Here is a 17,829-nt window from a genome sequence, read left to right on the forward strand (position 1 = left end):
GACCGAGACCATATGACCTCCACAACCTAAAATATATATTCTCTGGCTGTTTATAGTAAAGGTTTGCTAATCCATGACTATAACACTGACCAGCATTTAATATTTTTGGCTTAATATCCTTTTCTGCCCCTAACTATTAGCACTATGATGACTGAGCAAACAAAACTACCTTTTAGATTTGTTGCATAACATATTTTGAATGCTTATTTTGTGTTAGAAACCGTGATGAGCAGTGAGGAAAGAAAAATGAATACATAGGATCTCTGCCTACTAGGAACTCATAGCCTAGTATTAACTAAAAAATGAGTAGTTTTATAATATGAATTGATGATTATTTATATTAAACCAGAGAACCTAATACTATTTTATAGTTAGTTATATAAGCTAGAGTAGCTTTTCTCAGCGTGTTCACAAAGACTTATCCAAGTGTACAGGCATACCTCAGAGGTATTGGCAGTTCAGTTCCAGACCACTGCAATAACGAGAGTAACAATAGAGTGAGTCTCATGAAATTTTGGTTTCCCAGTGCATGTAAACTTTTTGGTTTTTACAGTTGTGTTTACACTATACACCGTAGTCTATTGTGTACAATAACATTATGTCTAAAAAGACAGTGTGACTTTGTTAAAAAAATACTTTATTGCTAAAATATGCTAACCATCTCTTGAACCTTTTGCAAGTCATAATTGTTTTGCTGGTAGAGGGTCTTGCATTGATATTTATGGCTGTTGACTGATCAAGGTGGTGGTTGCTGAAGGTTAGGGTTGCTATGGTGATTTCTTAAAATAAGACAACAATGAAGTCTGCCATATTGATTATCTCTTCCTTTCCCAAACAATTGGTATCATTCATTGCTATTTAATAGCCTGTTACTCACAATAGAACTTCTTTCAAAATTGGAGTCAGTCCTCTCAAAACCTGCCATTGCTTTATCAGCTAAATTTATATGATATTCTAAATCCTTTGTTGTCATTTCAACAGTCCTCTGAACATCTTCACCAGTATATGCCATCTCAGGAAACCGCTTTCTTTGCTCATTCATAAGAAACACCTTCTTCTTGTGATAAAAGAAGTTTTATCATGAGTTTGTAATGATTCAGTCACATTTTCACATTTCACTTCTAATTCCAGTTCTCTTGCTGTTTCCACCACAACTGCAGCTACTTTCTTCACTGAAGTCTGGAACCCTTCAAAGTCATCCATGAGGGTTGGAATCAGCTGCTTCAAAACTCCTGTTAATGTTGATATTTTGACCTCTCCCCTTGAATCACTGATATTTTTCATGGCTAATGGTGAATCCTTTTCAAAAATTTTCAGTTTACTTTGCCCAGATCCATCAGAAGAATCACTGTCTATGGCAACTATAACTTTATGAAATGTTTTTCTTAAATAATAACAATTGAAAGTGGAAATGATTCCTGATCCATGGGCTGCAGAATGGCTATTGTATTAGCAGACAAAAACAACGTAACTCTCGTTGTACACCTCCATCGGAGCTCTTGGGTGATCAGGCGCATTGTCAATGAGCATTTTTATTCTGAGTAGTAGATCTCAACAGTGAGCTTAAAATATTCGGTAAACCATGTTGTCAACAGATGTGCTGTCATCCAAGCTTTGTTGTCTCATTTATAGAGCACAGTTTGGGTTTAGTGTACTTAGTATTTGGGGGATGGTAAATGAGCATTGGCTTCAGCTTCAAGTTATCAGCATCATTAGCCCCTAACAAAAGAGTCAGTCTGTCCTTTGAAGCTTTAAAGCCATACGTTGACTTCCCTCTTCAGCTATGAAAGTCCTAGGTGGCATCTTCTTCCAATATGAGGCTGTTTCGTCTATATTTAAAATCTATTGTTTACTGTGACCATCTTCATTGATTGTCTTAGGTAGATTTTCTGGTAAGCTTGCTGCAGCTTCTACATCAGCACTGTTGCTTCACCTTGCACTTTGATATTATGCAGATGGCTGCCTTCCTTAAACGTCGTGAACCAATCTCTGCTGCTTCAGACTTATGTGTCTTCTTCACCACTCTCAATCTTCATTGAATTGAAGGGAATTAGGGCCTTGCTCTGGATTAGGCTTTGAGTTAAGGGAATGTCTTTGGTTTTGGCTTAAGAATACCCACTTCAGTATTCTTGGCCTTCCCTTGTGGCTGAGCTGCTAAAGAATACGCCTGCAATGTGGGAGACCTGGATTCGATCCCTGGGTTGGGAAGAGCCCCTGGAGAAGGGAAAGGCTACCCACTCCATTATTCTGGCCTGGAGAATTCCATGGACTATACAGTCCATGGGGTCGCAAAGAGTCGGACACAACGGAGTGACTTTACTTCTCTAACGGAATGTTGTGGCAGGCTATCCAGACCACTAAAATTTTCTTCATATCAGAAATAAGACTGTTGTTGTTTCTTATCATTTATGTGTTTATTTTTATTTTCCATTCAGAACTTTTTCTTTGCATTTACAAATTGACTGTTTGGCATACATGGCCTAGCCTTCAGCCTATCTCAACTTTATGCTTTCCTCACTAAACTTAATCATTTCTAGGTCTTGATTTTAAAGCGAGAGACTTGCTACTCCTTGATTCACTTGAACTTTTAGAGGTCACTGTAGTGTTATTAACTGGCCTGATTTCAATATTATTGTGTTTCAGGGAATAAGGAGGCCCAATGAGAGGGAGACAGATTGGGGACAGGCCATTTGGTGGTATAGTCAGAACACACACACACGAAGAATATACAGTGGGAAAAAAAGACAATCCCTTCCGCAAGTGGTATTGGGAAAGTTGGACAGCTGCATGTAAATCAGTGAAGTTAGAACACATCCCCACACCATACACAAAAATAAAGTCAACTTGGCTTAAATACTTAAATATGAGAAATGACACCATAAAACTCCTGGAAAATAACATACACAAAACATTCTCTGCCATAAAGTGTACTAATGTTTTCTTAGGCCAGTCTCCCAAGGCAATAGAAATAAAAGCAAAAATAAACAAACGGGGGCTAATCAAACTTAAAAACTTTTGTACAGCAAAAGAAACCATAAGCAAAACGAAAAGACACCCTACAGAGTGGGAGAAAATATTTGCAAATTATGTGACCGACAAGGGTTTAATTTCCAAAATATACACACATCTCATACAACTCAACAACAACAAAAAAACAGATGACCCAACTGAAAAATGGGTAGTAGACCTAAATGGGGAGAAGGCAATGGCAACCCACTCCAGTACTCTTGCCTGGAAGATCCCATGGACGGAGGAGCCTGGTAGGCTGCAGTCCATGGGGTCGCTAAAAGTCGGACACAACTGAGCGACTTCACTTTCACTTTTAACTTGCATGCATTGGAGAAGGAAATGGCAACCCACTCCAGTGTTCTTGCCTGGAGAATCCCAGGGACGGGGGAGCCTGGTGGGCTGCCATCTATGGGGTCACACAGAGTCGGACACGACTGAAGCGACTTAGCAGCAGCAGCAGACCTAAATAGACATTTCTACAAAGAAGACATGCAGATGGCCAAAAGGCACATGAGAAGATGCTCAGCATCACTAATTATTAGAGAAATGCAAATCAAACCTATAATTATTGACCACTTCAGACCTGTCAGAATGACCATCATTAAAAAGTCTGCAAATAACAAATGCTGGAGAGGGAGTGGAGAAAAGAGAACCTTGTTCCACTATTGGTGGGAATATAAGTTGATACAACCACTATGAAGAACAGTATGGAGATTCCTCAAAAAACTAAAAGTAAAGTTACCATATGAGCCTGTAATCCTACTCCTGAGCATACATCTAGACAAAACTATAATTCAAAAGGATACACGCAACTGTGTGTTCATAGCGGCACTATTCACAATAGCCAAAACACGGAAGCAACGTAAGTGTCCATTGACAGATGAATGCATAAAGAACATGTGGTATGTATACACTATGGAATAGTACTTAAATCATAAAAAGAATGAAATAATGCTGTTGCAACAACATGGATGTACTTAGAGATTATCATGTTAAGTGAAGTAAATCAGAAAGAGAAAAAACAAATACAACGTGATATCATTTATATGTGAAATCTAAAATATGATACAAATGAACTCATATATGAAACAGAAACAGACTCACAGACATAGGGAACAGACTTGTGGTTGCCAAGAGGAAGTGGGTGGGGAGGGATAGATTGGGAGTTTGAGGTTAGGTACAAACTACTATGTATAGAATGGATGAACAGCAAGATCTTACTGTATAGCACAAGATATAAAATATCTTGTGATTAAATCATAATGGAAAATAATATAAACAATATATGTATATATGTAACTGAATAACTTTGTTGTACAACAGAAATTAACAGAACATTGTAAGTTAACTATACTTTAATGAAATAAAGAACATACATAGAACATTTATTGATTAAATTTGTCATCTTATATTAGCTCAGTTCTTGGCACCCCAAAGCAATTATAATAGTTAAAAGATCACTGATCACAGATGATCATAGCAAATATAATAATGAAAAAGTTTGAAATGTGAGAATTACGAAAATGTGTGACACAGAGGCTCAAAGTGAATAAATGCTCTTGGAAAAAATGGCGCTGATAGACTTGCTCAGCACAGTGTTGCCACAAACCTTCAGTTTGTTAAAAAAAAAAAAAAAAAAAAGTGTAGTATCTGTGAAGTACAATAAAACAAAGTAGAACAAAATAAGAAAACTGCCTTGTCCAGATGTGCCACAGTTTGCTTATCCATTCACCTATTTGAAAGACTTCCTTATCACTTCCTAGGTTTGGCAATCATGATTAAGCCTGCTCTCAACATGTATGTGCAAGTTTTTGTGTGGACGTACATTTTCAACTCATTTGGACAAATACCTAGGAGCATGATCGCTAGATCCTTTGGACAGAGTATGTCAGACTATCTTCAAGAGTGGCTGTACTGTTGTGTGTTCCCACCAGCAGTGAACGTAGGTTCCTTTTGCTCTACATTCCTGACCAGAATTTCGTGTCGTCAGTGTTTTGGACTTAACTATTTTAATAGGTGTGTGGTGGTATCTTGACGTAATTTGCATTTCTTTAATGGCATTTCCAATGCTCTTTTGCTATCTGCATATCTTCTTGAGTGAGGTGTCCAGACAGGTTTTGAAGTCAAGAATGAGTTAGGAAATATTTCCTCTGCTTCTGTTTCATGGAACGGATTATGGAGTAACCATTTATTTGGGCTGGTGCTTTCTGTTTGGGAGGCTATTAATTATTGATCTAGTTCCTTTAATTGATAAGTGCCTTTTGAGGTTTTGTATTTTTTTGTGAGATTTGATAGATTGTGTCTTTCAAGAAATTTGTCCATTTTATCCAAATTGGTGGGAAAATAATGTTGTCCAAAATATTCTTTTGTTATTCTTTTAATGTTCATAGGATCAATAGTGATGGCCCATCTTTCATTTCTGTTTTCTCTTTTTTTCCTCATTTAACTTGGCTAGAGGTTTACCATTTTATTGATCTTTTAAAAAATCAATTGATCGTAATTTTTTTAAAGGCATAAAATATAAACTGGAAGGATATATTGCAAAGTGTTAATCATTATTCTCTAGATGATGAGATCATAGTTTTTCTCTTCTCTGTAATTTCAGTTTAGTTAATATATAGTTCATAATTAAAGATTATCTTTTAATTATATTGCCTACTGTTCAGTATCTTTTATCAAAATTAACAAGGTTATAATCACTATTTTGTGATCTTAATGAAAAATTTAGTTTCAGTATTCTCTTTAATCACTTTTCATTGAGCTTTGTTTTTAGGAACTCCAGATGTATTTTTTGTGGCTAGAGGGTACTGAAGAGAATAAAAACATTCAAAAGAAATGTGATTAGTTAAAAGAAAATGAAAGTAGTATTTTCTGGACTTAATGTGTTTTGCATATGTTCTTATTTAATTTTTACTACAGCCTTAAGATGCCATTATTACCCTCATTTTACAGATGAGGAAATTGATGTTCAGAGAAGGTAATTTACCCAAGACCACATCTGGTATGTGGAAAGACCATGATTCAGTACAAGGCTCTCTTAATTTCAAAGTCTGTTATCTTTCCCAGATAGATTAGGTAAATGATTGGAGCCAGACTTTGACCACAAGAATATGTATACATGGTGGAAAGGTTGACTTTTATCATTCATTTACTATCAGTTTTCATATGTGACATTGCCTTTGTTAATAAGGCTAGTTGTATAAGGTACATAATTTGACCTTTTTGAGCTTATAACTTCATGTATTAAAATTTCAAAATGAGAGACAGCTTATTTTAGAGATGACTATCTGATTCATTGTCAAATTTTGTTTGAGAGATAAAATGAATGTGTTTTGTTGTAGTGCTTATTTAATTTTTATGACCTGAAAGGACAACCTGGACAGAGGGAGAAGTCTGGCCTCCAGGTGATTTTTCAAAATCGCTTTTCCTATATATAAAAAATGTATACCACCATCATTTATTTGAATTGAAAATTAAAAGTTGCTATATAAAGAGTAAATATTTTAAAGTAAATTCATAGATTTCCAAACATAGTAACATTTAATGGCATTTATGTCATCATTGATTATTCAGTGCCATTTATTTAACTATGTAGGCACTTATTTTAATTAAATTTCCTTGAAGAACTTCACCTAAAGTGACTAAAATAAATAAGGATTATCTCAGCATGCCCAATTTTATTTTACAACTGGTAATTGTCTGAATTAACCCAAAGTTGTCCCTTGAGTCAACGTATTTTTTACTTAAGCTTTATGAAACCTTTCAATGATTTTTCAAAAATACCTTTTCCAGACCTACTAGCTGTTTTTCAGAAATCCTAATTGGGATTTCCCTGGTGTCCAGTGGCTAAGACTTTGCACTCCCAATGCAGGGGGCCCAGGTTCTATCCCTGATCAGGGAACTAGATCCCACACGCCAAAACTAAGAGCCCAAATGCTGCAACTAAAGATCCTGAATACTGCAACTAAGACTGGCACAGCCAAATAAGTATTAAAAAAAAATCCCAGTGCTGGAGTCCTTTCATATTTCCTGTTCTTGAGGCCGTAATTTTTAAAAGCAGTAAGATTTCCTTGATCTGTCAAAATTATGCTTGGCATGTGAGTCAAGTTTTAGTACAGTAATGCTGCATAACAAACAGCTTCAAAATCTATTTCATGCTTATGGGTGACTATTCATTGGAGTCTAGGCTGTGGATGGGGTTTACATCTCCTCATGACTCCACGTTCCAGACTGAAGGGATAATGGCTTTATGGGGCAAGTTCTTCTGATGTTGGATGGTGAAAGTTCAAGAGAATTGCCATGGGGAATTTGCCATGTCTTTTAAAGCCTCTGTTTAGAGTGGTATACTGTCACTTCTTATACATTCATTTCATTGGTCGGAGAGCTGTGCCTCACTCTCTGTAAGGGACACTGCATAGTCTTACATTCAAGAGTGTGAGTCTGTGATTCTGATATAATGACTGGGTAAAAAGTTGGAAAAAATTATGAACCTGCATAACTACAGTTCTGGGTTTTTAATTGTATAGATTATGTAAACCTTTTGATTTGTTAGATTGTTTGCACAAAGTGATCAGTTTTCTTAAGCAGATATTCAATTAAAGTTATTTGTCTTCTGCAAACTAACTTTATTAAATACATGTGTCATAGTACAGAATTTAAAAAATAATGGCTAGTGACTCTACCTGATTAATAATTAGCCTTAGCATGATGTTTTGTAGTTTATAAAATATTTTAATATTTTAAAAATTTGATCACAAATAAGTTAGGTGACAAAATCCTTATTTTACAGATGTGGAAATTTAAAAGCCTGGCTTGGCAAGGCTATAACTAGTAGGTTCCATCCCAGATTTTTGGAGACTTCAAATCCAGTCATCTTTCCATTACTCCATACTGGATCTTATGTTCCCATTCCCTATTCTTTCCAAGTTTAAATAAGTAATGGGAATATTTCTGGACCACTGCCAGGAATGAAAGGAATCTATCACTGTACTCTTTATATTCCAACAAATTATATATCTTCTATTCTGACCTATGTATCTGAATTAATGCAAGAGTATCACAGGGGCTGAACCTATCTAGTATTTATTCATTATCATTCCAGAAAGATGAGTTTATTTCCTTTGTAGTTTAGCAGAAAACAAGTATTTAATTTCATTAAATATTTCAAAAGTATAAGAGAAATTACTGTGGTACACCAGTGCTTTTCAAATTAGTTCTAATGTAGCTGCCTCAGATGATGATGGTTTCTGTATTTGAGGTTCTGTGTATGAACTTATTTGGGAAAAGAAATTGGAGGGAGTTTCTGTTGCAAGGAGTAAGTTTGAAAAATCTCTGTCTATACCAACTATAGTTAGGATGGCAGTGTTATTATTTCTTCATAAAATTCCTTCATTTGAAAATGTCTTCCATGAACTCTCTAATATATTCCAGTAGTTGGATTATAAGGAACATTCTTGTGAAAAAATCCATGTTTCGTATTGAATAATGTAACTTGTTTTTTGCCCTAAGTTTTACAACAAAGCCTTTAGCAATGGAATAAAAAAATCTGATCTGACGTTTTAGTAGTGGATTTCTATTAAATTTTCTTGGACAGCATTCCATGTTCTCAAATTTGTAGGGTTTTCTGGTGCTTTATTCCATTTGTCTGTTTTATATTGTCATTTGTGCCAAATTTATTCCCTTATCCCGTATCTCCCTGTTCTGATTTCTTTAATAGTGAAAATAGAAATTAGTAGACAATAATAAATAAAGTATTTCAGAAGGTTAAATGATACTTAACACATTATTAACCAGCAACATATTAATGCTACAGGTGTTAGTTTCTACAGAAATCACCTGGTCGAATAATGTGTTAAAACTCTTGTTGGATAATGAATTTATAGCCAGCTCATTGTTCTTGCTAATTTGTCCAATAATAGTGCAAAATTACTCTCCATATTTCTTTTTAAATGTCACTAGTTTAATTTTTTTTAAGGCCTTTCCCCCTTACTTTTAGTAGTTAGCTTTTTTATATGACCCATTGCTGTGGAGAGTGGTAATTTTATTTGTTTTATATAAAGTTAGTGTATTTAATCAATATTTTTCCCTCTTTTGAAGACTGTGAACCAGAAGAGCTGACTGACTGGTCTATGGATGAAAAATGTTCATTTTGTAACCTACAAAGAGAAGCAGTCAGTGTAAGTTTTAGTGCTATGAAATTATTTCTAAACTAATTGCACAGTTGTAATGCAATTTTTTAAAACTTAATTTGTTCTGAGAATTTGTGACTTACAGTGAAATTTAAATACTTGATTTTGGTAATGAGAAGAATATTTTGAAGTCTTATGTTAGAAGTCTAACATTTAGCTTAACTTGCAGGTGAAAATTCCAATATACTCATCTTTTTTGCTTGTTTCACATTTCTTTCTTAAAACTCCCTGACGCATAAAGTTCAGTTCAGTTCTGTTTTGTATTTAGGTCGACAAAGGTGAGCCTAGTTTGATCTGACACTACCTTACAGTCTGATTTCTTAGGAATCAGTGGTTGGAAGATAATGTAGTACTACTTTTTAGATTTTTACTTTTTCATGAACTCTTTTGGATATCATAATTATCTCCTGTGAAATAATTATTAGTTTCTCTGTAAACAGGGCATAAACTAGACAAGTACAATCTTCTTGTATGATAGGAAGTCCTAATTCTTTTAACACTGATGTGAGAATGGCTGAGAAGAAATGGGAACTTTGAGAACTTGCACCCATTTTGGTCATGTTAGTGGGTAAACATCTGCTTTGTTCTTAAAACTCTCATTACTGGCATGCTATATAGTGAATTTATTTAACAATATATTTTATCTTTGCTCCCCCTTCCTCTTTTTTGACAGTAGTTTTGTTAAGAAATAAGGCTAGTTTGGCCCTCTATCAAAGATAAATTTCTTTTTTCCTGACTCCTTCCCTAAATTTTATGTTCTGTATATAATTTGATGTATTTAAAAGACAGAACAAGTGAACATTTAGAGAATTTCTTTTTGCCGTTTTAATGGAGTCCCACGTTTAAATAAAAAGTGATTTTTTTTTTATGATGTTTTCTTCTAATTTTAGGATTGTATACCATCTCTTGATTCTTCACAGTCAACACCAACAGAGGAGCTATCATCTCAGGGCCAGTCCAACACTGAAAAGATTGAATGCCAAGCAGAAAATTACCTAAATGCACTCTTTCGAAAGAAAGGTAATATTGATATACTTTGTCATTTAAAATTTGTAATAGAGACCTAAAAATGTATGAATTTTTCTCACATACGAGTTTTTAATATGTCAGTCTCTACTCCATTCTTGATTATCTCCTTCTTTGTCCTTAGTTTTTCTCCATATTTTTAGGGACATTAGGATTTGCAGTCACAGAGCTAGCCTTCTGCTAGGCTTTCCTTTTCACCATTCTATTCTCAAATCTCTCCTTGACTTTATTTTGTTAATTACTGTAGGCAGAAGAAAATTTTGTATGCTTTTGGTCTTCCTTATTTTGTTGCTTTTCTCAAGACTGCAAAAGTTCTTTTGTGTTCAATAAGTGATAATATATTGCAAAACTGTTTATAGAAATGTAACAGTTAAATCGTTTATCAGCCAGGTTGGTAGTATATTTGCTGGCTTGAGATTTCAGTGTTTCTCTGATAGCTTGAATGTACTATTACAATGTCACTGTTCTTCCTTGCTTCCTGTCTATCTAAACATTTAATCCAAATGAGGGTTGTTTTCATGTGTTTCCTTGCTTGATACATATGTATCAGGCAGAATTTGTTTTTATATCTTAAGCTACTTGAGAAAACTAGAGAAATATAGACCCTTCCATTTTTTTTCTTGGCCATTTCTGCAATAGTAGAATGTCTTAATTTTTACCATGTAGACCTTGGGAATAAGTGATGGTTTAGAGGGAATGCAGGGTGGTAGTAGGAAGATCATCGTACCTCCCAACTTCCAGAGATGAAGAAAATGGTACTGTATTTTCATCTAAGTATTGATAGTGCTTTTGATACTCTTTTGAATTAGGAAACATCAGATATTTTCTGTTAAATAGGTAACTTTCAAGTTTTAATCTGTAATGTTGAATATTGTCCTTACCTTTGAGAAAGGAGGCTTTTGTTCAGTCTTAGTGTTATGAGTTCTTTTATGTGTTGAAATATGAAAATCCTCTGATTAGAAGAATCATTAGCATATTAAAAGGCCTAAAGTTAAAAACTATATATATTTTTAAGTGTAGAGGACTGAAAATCTTTCCCTGTGTGTAATTAAAGTAACTCGTATTGAGAAATTGTCATTGTCTTTAAAAAAACAAAATTTAAAAAAAATTTTCTACATGAACCAATATAAAAGTATTTTACATGCTTTAAGAATTTTGTATTAATTTAGAAAATTTTATTCTGCCTGTATATTTACACTATAAGAAGAATTACGTTCTCAGATTTACATCACAGAGAGCTGGAGGAAATGTGTTCATTTACACACATGCATGCAGTAAGTTTCACTCATCTTAGAACTCATTACTCAGTCTCCTCCTTTGAGTAATTTGTAATGGTAGTAGGTAGAAATTAATGATAGTAACTTTTAATATTTGATAGTATGGAGTTAACCTGTGCTCCATTGCCCTATTAAGAGTAATCAGTAAAAAATTGGTACTATTTCAGCTGATTCAAGCATCTGGGTCTTCAAGAGGTCTCCTACCAGTGGTTGGGTGAGTGTTCATGGATATTTAGTGACCTCTCCATTTGGGGATTTTTTGTTTTTCTTCGAAATCTTTGAAGGATCACAGAGTTTTTAAATAAAGATTCTTATTGGTAGTATTTTTGCCTTACTTTAGGTCTTTAGTATTTTTATCTTTGTTAATTTCTTTATTTGTGGTCCATCATCACCTTCCAGATTTAATTAAACTTAAGGACTTTTCGACTTGTTTACTTGGCTTTGTTTCTGTTGTTTGTTTTTAATTTCTTTGAATGAAATAGTTTTCAAGATTTCCAATATGGTCTGACCAGGATGTGGCTAGAAGATAGTAACTTACAGTATCTTTTAAATGGTCTTAATTCCTTTATGCATTTATTTCTTTAGTAAGTTCTTTAACTTTGAAACAAAAGGCAAAAAAAAAAAAATGTGTTTTTAAAGATAGGAAATACTTCTGAGTCTTTGGAAGCAAATAAAATGCTAATAGAAGCCTCTTGTTTGTGAAGTTTTTATTTGATTCCTGAAAATTTCACAAAATCAGTCATTTTTAGGAATTCTGGATATTAGTAACATTAGTATTACTGATACTTTGAATCTGTTGCTGAGTTTGAGGAACATAAGCATGAGATCATCTTGCCAAAACACAGAGAAATCTTTTAATATTCTTATTTTTGCTTGTTTATTATCTTAACTATAGTTTTATGGGCTTTGATGATATTGAGAACTCACACTTAGGATAATTATTATGGTTGATGTCACCAATTATGATTGAACACTCAGCCCATTTTGTGCCTTACCTCATTTAATCCCAAAACATTGTTGAGAGATAGATACTCTTGTTATCATTTTAACAGATAAAGATAATGAAGCTCAGAGAAGTTAAGGTTTGTGTTGTGAACATTTGAACCCTGGGAAGAAATTTTTAAAAGGTCAAAGATATTTTATGTGAAGAACACTTAGATTCTAAGTATTAAGTAGAAAAACCTTCCTGTTTTCTACTACTTAGCAGCCTAGAATTAGGATTATTTTAATTGGGAAGGCTAGAGAGGACCTATGAGAAATACAGAGCATTCCATCTTTCCTTCATATGAACTATGAACAGCTTTAGTGATTAGTTCCCTTACAGTATTTAATAATTGGAAAAGCTTATTACTTAATCTAAATACAGTTTGGACAATCCCTTATATTAGAAGCTAGTCAAAAATACTCTTTGTGGGTTGAATAAGTATAGTCACGGAGAGGGACTATTTTAGTGTAGAAGTGAATTTTTAACTAATTTTGTATATTTTTTAGAAATGTTCCTGAATTGAGTTCCTTGTAGAGGTTAACTTACACACTTACGTAGAGTGCTAGAGTAGAATGAAACCTCCATGATAGCAGGGATTTTGTTTTGTTAATTGCAGAATCCTCAGTATATGGAATAGTACTTGTCACATCTTATATCTTCAATAAATATTTTTTGAGTGGATGAATGAGCACTAAGATAAACTGAGCACTAAGATAAACTAAGATATCTTCCAGTTTTTCCACATACTTATGGTATTATACTTATTCCATTTGAAGAACAAAATTGTTTTGCATGTGTATATAGTTTATCTTCTACTTTGTACTTAAATTTATTACTCTTTTTAGCATGAATATCAGTTTATTTGTTTTGAAATGTGGATAAACGTAGGCATGTAAATATAAAAGGTCTTTTCTGAAGCTGTCCTCATAGGATGTAAACTAAGTTATTTTGACTTTAGGCTTCATATTCTCTGATCACCTGAAGCAGTGTAAAGCACTAGCTTACAATTCAAGAAGATATCTCATCTTTTATTTTTCAGTTAAAGAAGGCTACTTAACTAAATTGGACAGATAGTATTCACATTGTAGCTGAATGAATCATACTGCTAAGTACATAATAAAATAAAGCTTTCCTTCATCAAAATATGATGTTTTTCCTACCTTATTCTCCACCTCACCCCCCCCACCCCCCACCCCCCGCAACACATATTTAACATTCATTTAACTATTATTCTGGCCATTTCTTTTCGAAGACCTTGATATATAGTTGAAAGCTGCTGTTAACCAATCTTTTCCCCTTAAATTAATTGATAGCCAGGTTTTATATAAATTTTTTCATGTCTTTTCTGAACACAGATCTTTTTCCCTTTAAACTTTTAATTTTTAAGCTTTATAATATTGCATGAAATAAATATTAATGCTTCTCATTAATTAATTGGATTATGACTGATACTAAAACATTTGACTTCTTAGAAACAGGAGTATTAAATCTTTTAGATTGCTTTTCTCTAAATGCAGGTATCTTTGAATGGCTATGTAAATTGGCCTGATTTCATTCATGCCCTAAGTATTTCTTATACAAATGCACCTTTTTGATACCATGTGGTCATACACTGAAAAAGTGAATTTAAAGTGTTAGATTCTTTGCAACCCCATAGACTGTAGCCCGCCAGACTCCTCTGTCCATGGAATTCTCCAGGCAAGACTACTGGAGTGGGTAGCCATCCCCTTCTCCAGGGGATCTTCCTGACCCAGGGATCAAAACCAGGTCTCCCACATTGCAGTCAGATTCTTTACCATCTGAACCACCAGGGAAGGCCCCTTGGCTTTCTCTTTGTATGTGGGTTGCCTTTTTGGAACTCTCAGGGAACTGTATGTTAGTGTGTAAAATAATCTACATACCATTATGAGTCATAATCCAGAGGTGTTCATGAAAAGTTTTTTTTTGCCATATACATAGATGATATGAATGAAATTCTAAGAACACACTTAAAGTTATAACTGGATTTAAGATCTTAGGCATTTCTTTTAAAGTCACCTTTCTGCCTGTAACACCATCCATAATAGGAATTAAAGACAGACTATTGGATTATTCATTTACCATTACCTGGATTCTTTTATCTCCTTTTGTCTTCTTTAATCTCTAATTTGACCTAGTCAGTTACACCTTTATAAGCACCCATATTTTTTTCCACTGTGTCTTCTGAAACTTGTGATCTTTCATCAACAATCTCTATGTCCTCAGTCTTTTCTCTTAATGTTCCCTGTACTTTATTGCTTTAGGTGAAATCTGTATATTCATAAAAGATACTTTTGTAGCCCCTTCTCTTGCTAAATATTTTTAATTGCTTGCTTTATGTAATACGGGAGTGATAAAATTGACAAGTTCTGAGATCTTTATAGCTGCTTTCCAATCATTTATTTACTGTCCTCACTCAAAACCCTGAGTTTGTCTGAAGCACCTGACATATACCTGTTCCATCCACATCATCATGTTACACACCTCTACTAACTTTTTTCACTTTCTTCCTCCCATTTTAGTTCTTGGTGACTTCAAGTACTATGCAGCTGATTCATTCAACATTCTGGCTTTTCAGTTATTTGACCTCTCCATTTCTAATGATCTTTTCCTCCATTCCACTCCAGCCACCTTTCTGATGATCATCCCTAGACCTCTGCCACCTCCCAAATATAATTTCAACCATCTCTATTTCTGACTAGCATTTTATTTTAATAATCATCCCAATATTTTTTTAACCTTCTTGCAACCCCCAATCTATTGACCATACCACTTCTTACTATTCATTGTCTCATGATTTCACATTTCTCCTTACTCATTTCAGATACTGTGCTTTATTGCTGTAATCATCTTTCTGTAAAATCTTAACTTCCTTGCTTCTCTTTTCCTTTCTCATATTTGCATGTCAGAACCTCATCTGGATGTTAACTCTATACCCCATATATTATACACTTGCCTTGGGACAGCTGAACTTGACTAAAGTTAAACACCTAGGTAGTTATTTTATATCCCTCTCCTCAAATTCTTCACAACTAAAAACCACCTTTCCTTTTTGTAGTGCAGTCACTTTCTAACATTATATAATTTGCTTATTTTTTTAAATGTATTCATTGTCTTTTTCCATCTGCTAGTATATAAACACCATGAAGAATTGGATTTTTGTATTGTTTCCTACTTAGATATCTCAAGCATCTAACACATAGTAGATACTTATTTTCTGTACTTTTACCATCTTCACTCTGTTCTCCTTTTCTTTTCAACTCATCTCAATTAGACTTTCTTTTCTACTACCCTGCTGAAACTGTTTTATCAGTTTCATTGGTAATTCCATTTTGTACTCTTTAGAGGAAAGTTAATCAGTTTTCACCTTATTCAGATTTTCACCATTCATCAGTGATAGGGTTGATCACTTCCTTAATCCTGGTTTCTAGGATATTGTATTCTTTTAATTTTCCCCCCTCTCTTGCAAATTACTTCTTTCACATGCTCCTTGCTGGTCTTTGTTTTCTTTACCTGTAAATATTGAAGAGCCCAAGAGTTGGTCCTCAGTGCCTTTTCTTCTCAAATGGCTTCTCTTACTTGATAGCTTCGTTTCATCCAGTCAGTTTAATTACAATGTATGTGTTGGTGACATCTGAATATTGTAGAATTATATCTAATCCTAATCTTTTCTCTAGCTTTTCTCTCTTATATCTGTCTACTTGGTATTCTTCATTAGAATATCTAATGGGCACTTCACATGACCTCTCTAAAACAGAATTCTTGATTTTACTTTCCCTAAACTTCTCCTGTCCCACCCTTTCCTGTCTTAGTGAAAAGTATCACTCTTGACCCTAGTTGGTTGCTAGTCCCCAAAACAAGAAACTTTTCTTGATTTCTCAGTATCTTCTATACACACATGCAACCTATCATCAACTCCCATTTGTTGTTTTACCTTCAAAATCTATTCTAAATCTGACCGTGTCTTACCGTTTCCATTGCTTCCACTCTAATCCAAGATACTTCATCTCTGGCATGTACTACTTAATATTAACCAGAGACATATTGACCCTGCAAGCATTAGTTTCTGCAAAAATCCCCTGTCAATATGTGTTAAAGAGCCTCCAAACTGTTTCTCTTTCTACTTTTCTCTTTCCTACCAATTCATTTTTCTACACAAAATGATATTTCTGAAGCCTAAACCAGTACATTATTCCTCTGCCCAAAAGTTTCCAGTGGCTTTGCATGTCACTTAGAGTAAAATCTATCAAAGGTTTGATCTACATGGCCTAGTTTAGCCTCCTTTTCAGCCAAATATCCTATCTTATTGCTCATTCTTTTGCAGACTCTGGCTTTTTGTTCATCCTCTGATGTGCTAACCTTATTGCCATCTCAAGGTCTTCTCACTTGCTGTTGTTATTACCTCTGTCTAGAATCCTTGTTTGCACCTGAGCATTGCACTCCGTTGTATTACCAAACATTACCCCTGGCCCTGATCACTTGTTGCCCCAACCACCCTGTTTATGATAATTCTTTCAGACAGTCTTTCCTATCATTCTGCTTTTTGTTTGTTTGTTTTTCTAACTGACTCCTCTATTAATGTGTTTGTTGTCTCTGCCACTTCTAGAATATAAGAACAGTAAGACAAGATTTTTGTTTATTATGCTGTATCCCTACCACTTAGAATTGTATCTGATACAGTCAAAACTCAATAACTTGATTGAGTGCATAGAGAAAAGGAATATTTTAAAGCTCAACAGTAATGCTTTGAAATCATGACTTAAAAGATCATGTTTTTTTAAAAGCATGACTTATAGTATACTAGAACTTTTAGCAAAGTCTTTAATGAGTCCTTGTATGTGATAAGAAAACGTTCTAGGAATCAGCCTAAATAATGAAAATAAAAGTGATTCCGAATTTCTTTCAGAAATGTTTGGTCATTGAATTATTCTTTTCAGTGGTTTTACACAACCCTAATAACCTTTTAAGGACATAATTTAAATTTGGGGGAAGCAATGGTTCTTCCATTTCTCTTTATATAAGGAGTTCTGTCTAAATTATTTCTTTGCATATTTTAATTAAGTTTAAAAAATGTAGTCTGTTAGGTGAGAGGGAAGAGCTAATTCTCAGAAGAGTATAATTCTGTTTGGGGCCCCTTTTTTTTTGTATCACCGTCTGTCCCTGGGTAATATTTCTCCCCTATACTTTGTCGCTAGTATGGCAGATAATGGAATTGGCCTGTGTATAAATAAATGTAGCAATCTATATATGCTATTCAAAATAATCAGAGTTCTGAATTGGAAAAAGCACTTTTATGTAAAAGTAACAGTTACTATAATTACTATGT

The 17,829-nt window shown here is 34.1% G+C and overlaps 1 protein-coding gene across 33 annotated transcripts in view; it reads left to right on the top strand.

The window, feature by feature from the left end:
• LCORL (ligand dependent nuclear receptor corepressor like) overlaps positions 1–17,829 on the top strand; it is a 172,932-nt gene that overhangs the window by 53,014 nt on the left and 102,089 nt on the right. For 17 of the 33 annotated variants that reach the window (XM_081593319.1, XM_081593229.1, XM_081593240.1 and 14 more), the window contains 2 exons: positions 9,106–9,185; positions 10,088–10,217. The exons of 1 other annotated variant lie outside the window; for it this stretch is intronic. In XM_081593319.1, coding sequence (XP_081449445.1) covers positions 9,106–9,185; positions 10,088–10,217 — 210 coding nt within the window. Of the gene's footprint in view, positions 1–4,772; positions 4,952–6,350; positions 6,414–9,105; positions 9,186–10,087; positions 10,218–11,667; positions 11,715–17,829 lie in introns of all 33 variants that reach the window. 15 more of the 33 variants (XM_081593251.1, XM_081593271.1, XM_081593402.1 and 12 more) reach the window with 3 other exon arrangements.

The sequence above is a fragment of the Giraffa tippelskirchi genome, chromosome 1 (genome assembly GCF_054371585.1).
Source record: "Giraffa tippelskirchi isolate mGirTip1 chromosome 1, T2T-mGirTip1v1.2.pri, whole genome shotgun sequence".
NCBI classification, from domain to species: Eukaryota; Metazoa; Chordata; class Mammalia; order Artiodactyla; family Giraffidae; genus Giraffa; species Giraffa tippelskirchi.